Source organism: Pleurodeles waltl, chromosome 7, assembly GCF_031143425.1.
Source record: "Pleurodeles waltl isolate 20211129_DDA chromosome 7, aPleWal1.hap1.20221129, whole genome shotgun sequence".
Lineage (NCBI taxonomy): Eukaryota > Metazoa > Chordata > Amphibia > Caudata > Salamandridae > Pleurodeles > Pleurodeles waltl.
In genome coordinates, this window is record NC_090446.1 from 39,412,049 (window position 1) to 39,417,306 (window position 5,258).

Sequence of the window (5,258 nt, forward strand, 5' to 3'; positions counted from 1 at the left end):
GCAACCAGCGCCGCGGGACTTCGGACCGTCGCGTGGCTGGCTTTTTCGACGCGCCTCGCCGAGCCGAGCTGTTTTCGACGCATATACCCGTGCCGGGTTATTTTCGACGCACACCGCCCGTGCGGGGTTATTTTTGACGCAAACCAGGTACATTTACACGCTAGCAGCGCTAGTGTGTTGTTACAACTACCTAAAGACTCTTTTTATTTTAAACCTTTTAAAAATCATAACTTGACTTGTGTATGTTGGATTTTTGTCGTTTTGGTCTTGTTTTGTCTAGATAAATATTTCCTATTTTTCTAAACTGGTGTTGTGTCATTTTGTAGTGTTTTCATTAAGTTACTGTGTGTGTCGGTACAAATACTTTACGCCCAGCACTCTGAGGTTAAGCCTACTGCTCTGCCAAGCTACCAAGGGGGTAAGCAGGGGTTAGCTGAGGGTGATTCTCTTTTATCCTAACTAGAGTGAGGGTCCTTGCTTGAACAGGGGGTAACCTGACTGTCAACCAAAGACCCCATTTCTAACACATAGTAAGCACGGGACCCACGGCTGGGCATACCCCTCCCACTTGGTGCGACAAATGCAAAAACAACAGATGATGGACTGAATACAATTTCTAAAAGTGGCATTTTCAAACTGACAATTTAAAACCCAACTTTACCAAAAGATGTATTTTTCAATTGTAATTTCAGAGACAAAATGAGAAGATAGGGATATGTAGGGTAAAATCACTTCAGCACAACACATTTCAGTATTTCCTGATGCTTTTCATAATTTTGTTAGATGAAAAGTGGGGTCACAAGTTATTTTTCCTCAGTTAGCAACTTCTCTGTAATCTGCAAGATGATTCAAAAAGGTAATCCCTCAATGCTCTAGGGTGATAGTTGTGCTATTCTAGCATAGTGTTCTCTTCTCTGGGCTTTCAAAATAAAGATATTTAAAGGTTATTGTCATTGATCTTAACAGTGAAGCCGTGAAACCGTGGTAATCAAAAGTCCGGTTGTGAATTGTTTAAGTGTTTACTGAATTCAGATAAAGGACCTGATTTACAGTTTGGCATAGTGGGTTACTACTTCGCAATTGTGAAGGATATTCCGTCTGCCATATTATGATCCCATTAGAGCCTATGGAGATACAGTGAACAGGATATTCACCGCGTTTGTGACAGAGTAAAATGTCTGCCCAACTCCGAATCAGGCCCAACGTGTTTTCATTTCCAGACAAAAATCATGAAGATGCCATTATTGTATCTTTTCCAAATGTTTATGCTCTTATCTAAAGGGTTACCAGAGTTTACAATACATGATGTCTCAAAAACCTCTCTCAAAAGCATGGCAAAGTTAGGTGTAAATACTTCTGCCTTGGATGTACCTTTGTATTAAGAGACATATTTGCCATCAAATGAAAATCCATTTTATGCTAGAGCAATTCAAAGCAAGATAATTACACAGATGGAGGTGCCTGGGAAGTTCCTAGTGTTTTATCTAGGATCACTTTTATGACAACCTTTTGTAGGATATGTATATACAATGATTCAGTAATAAAGGGGGCAAAAATTATTTTTGAGGGCCAAAATCTATGTGTTTAATGAGGTTTATAATATCTATGTTGACTTTCACATACATGTTCTTTTTTTGTATGATATCATTGAGCTTGTTGTGCTTCAAACTGTTTTTCCAGTTAGTGACTTTGACATGCAAGCAGTGACCTGTTTTCTTTAGCTGGGGGTCTTGTCTGAGAGGGAGAGTATGATTTTCATGTCATCTACGTAGAAGAGTATGTTGATGTAGTTTGCATTGATGTCATTGGCTAGAGGGATCATGTATGCTTTGAAGAGGGTGGGGCTGGAATTATGACACTTTGCTTATTAGTTTGCTCTCTTCAAGGAGCAGGGTGTCAGGCAGACAGTTTGGGTTCTATCCTTTCTATCCCTTGCTTCCTCAATAAATACATATTTAAAATATGAATGCCTGTATTCCCCCAACAAATATTTCTTCCTTTTTAATCCTGACTTTTCACATTGTTCATACTGAATTCTACAGTCTATTTAATACATATTGACACTTTTATTTTGCCATTGTCTGTTTTTTCCTTACTGTATTAAATAATAATATCTCGATCACAAGACCAAAAGGTCTTGAAATAGCTCTAGGCTTTAATAGGGTAGCCCAAAATAATCTTAGGAAGACCTTCATTCTCCTATGATAGAGTCAGATTGTGGGTGTTTTGGAGGCCCTCAACCTTTCTTGCACCTCCAATTTAAAAGTAATGTCAGATATTAGAACTTAGAAAAATAAACATAAAAAACATTGATAGAAAATGTGAAAAACACTAAGTGGTACACAATAACACAATGGAAGCATATATAGAACAGTACACTTTGGGTAGCTCATTATTCTATTTGTGATAAGCTGTATGCACATGGTTTCAAAATGCCAATTGTAGACAAAGAATCCATAATCTTGTGTTCGAGTATTTAAATGTCCTCTTTTATTTAAACTTATATCTGCAAAATACATTGAAAGGCTAAAATAATTCCCGACTTTTTATTTCAAACTATATCCTGTCAAAGGGTAACTTGTAACATTGAAATCTTTTTTTTCTCATGTTTTAACATATTAATGCTGTGTTTATTACATGATTCTGAAAGCATTAATCTCGTGAAACAGGACTGCAACCATATGATTGGGATTTTGCAAATTAATTTTAAAAAAGCATTCTGCTAAAACATTTGAAACAACATTGAACTTAGAAAAACACAACACACACTGTTTGTAATTCATACATCAGTGTATATAATATGTCAAATAGTATTACAACAGTAGTTTCAAAAACAACTTTCTCTTTCAATTTTAAATTGGTTTGACAACAATGAAGTTATGCAGTCATCTTTCTGCATCATAATTCACGCTGTTCTCTTGGTCTTTCTGAGAGCATTTTTAAACTCTGCATTTTTAAAACTGTAAATAATGGGGTTACACAGTGGAGTAACAGCAACATATGACAAAGACATTATCTTGTTGTCTTTAATCGAATATGTGGATGTCGGCCGCATGTACGTTGAACAGAGCGATGCATAGAATAAAACAACCACAGTGATGTGAGAGGCACATGTGGAAAAAGCTTTATCCTTCCCACTCTTTGATTTGATTTTCAGAATTGACACTGTGATTTTGCTATAAGACATAATTATTAAAATGAATGACACCATTGCTATTACTACTCCATTGATGTAAATTAGTATCTCATTGCTGAAAGTGTTACTGCAAGAAATCTTCAACAGGGCAGTCATATCACAGAAGAAGTGATTAATTGTGTGGGAATCGCAGAAAGAGAGCTTGGACAGTAGCACAATATGTGGAATTGTATTTATAAGACCAACTCCCCAGCTTCCAGCAGTCAGCCACATGCACACAGCCCTGTTCATGATAGCTGGGTAATGAAGGGGATTGCAGATAGCAACATATCGATCATAAGCCATAACAGTGAGGAGAAGGAACTCAACAGTTGCCATGCTCAGGACAAAAAACAGCTGCAGCAAGCAATTCATAAGAGACAAGTGCATACCCTCAAGAAAGAAGTGAGCCAGAAGTTGTGGAAAAATGACTGAAACATACCATATATCGAGAAAGGACAAATGTGTGAGGAAGTAGTACATAGGTGTGTGAAGATTTGAGTTTGAATAAACTGTTGCCAAGATCAGAAGATTTCCTACTAGAGTTAAGAGATACACCATTAGAAATGCAACAAAAAGTGGAATCTGCAAATGTGGAACATCTGAAAATCCGACAATTAAAAAATATTCAGTGAAGCTTAGATTTTCTTTTTTCATTTTTTCAGCAAGGCAGCAATGCTAGACATTACAGTTATCCCATAAGTGAAATAAATACACAATTGAAGTCGATTGATTTGTTGGCAGGATACTGAGTTGATGAGTAATGTCTTGGTTGAATTGTGCATAACCTGGTGGCACTTTCACCGTCTCCTATGGTGAACAGTCATTTGAAGCAGCCCATCTACAAAGGGCTACCACCAGTGATGTATTGCGACGTCTTCAAGGCATGGTAGACCTTTTAGGGACAATCAACAATGCAATAAAAAAAAACATAATTGATTAGGCCATTTTTTTAAATTATTTTTTAAGAAACAAATGTCTACATTGCACATCAAAACTGAGTGCCAAGAGGAAAATGCCAAAAGAGCAGTTTTGCTGAATGTGCATCTTTAGGTAATTTATAGGCACCTTTGTCAAAACAATTCTGTAAACAGTAAGAACTATCAGAGTGGTTCCTGTTCTACCGAGCATACTTCTTTCAGTGACAAAGATGTATTTTTGACAATTCTTCTAGTTAAAGTTTTAAAATTGTTAAAGGTTGTACATGCCTGGATACCAGTAACATCACAACCCCCTTGGAATTTTTTACAAGTCTATAACAATTTCTTTCACTTAGAAACTTATGAATTTTGAAGCTCAACTGTGACTTACCTCTTTAAGCATTTTGGATTGTATCTATGCTGCTCTTAATGCCACCTAATACCATCTTCCAATGTATCATCTAAGATCATTGCAACCCTTGATAAAGATACCCACTTATCCCATGGTCACCCCTTTACCATGTATAAGTCTTAGATATTTTTCTTCCCTTCTTGCCATTCTTCTCCAGGCATCAGTTCCTGAGTTTTAGAAACACACATAGGGGTTACATCTTTTGAAAAATCACACATCAGGCCCTACTGGCCTTTGTACATATCATACATTTTCCCCTATCCCTGTTTGTCAAATTTATAGAGAAAGCTACTAGTAAATAGATTTCAGACTACTATAAATCAGTTCCGTCTTGACACGTTGCAGTTGGGATTCTGAGCATACTACAGTACTGTAACTACTCGGTTTGTTGCTACTGATGCTCTCAGGATGATGTTGGAAAAGGGTGGCCCTGTGCACTTGTTCTCATTAAACCCCTGGCAGCTTTCTATAACGTGTCTCATTTCAACCTTCTATCATGTCTTGTCAATGCAGTCATCTGCCAAGCACTTAAATGCCTCTGTTCTTTTTTATTATCTAGAACCCAAGCTTTTTATCTGCTTGCTTTTCATTCTTTTACCTGACCTATTATCTCTCTATTACCTATTATTACTATAGGGATTATATTTTAAGTTGTAATAATAATTATACTACTTATATTTCCCTTCTGATGGAGTTATTTTGCTCTTTTGGGCTTTGGGATCTTTCTTGTATGCAGACAATACTGAATGTA

The 5,258-nt window shown here is 36.8% G+C and overlaps 1 protein-coding gene across 1 annotated transcript; it reads right to left on the minus strand.

Annotated features, from left to right (window-relative positions):
- Positions 1 to 2,904: 2,904 nt before the first annotated feature.
- Positions 2,905 to 4,067, minus strand: LOC138247155 (olfactory receptor 1L4-like). Its single transcript, XM_069201896.1, has one exon. The coding sequence runs from the start codon at positions 3,830 to 3,832 to the stop codon at positions 2,906 to 2,908; it is 927 nt and encodes a 308-aa protein (XP_069057997.1). The 5' UTR covers positions 3,833 to 4,067; the 3' UTR covers position 2,905.
- Positions 4,068 to 5,258: the final 1,191 nt, after the last annotated feature.

Bases quoted from the DNA above. Each gene is read 5' to 3' on its own strand.
- LOC138247155 (XM_069201896.1), bottom strand. From the start codon at position 3,832: ATGAAAAAAGAAAATCTAAGCTTCACTGAATATTTTTTAATTGTCGGA.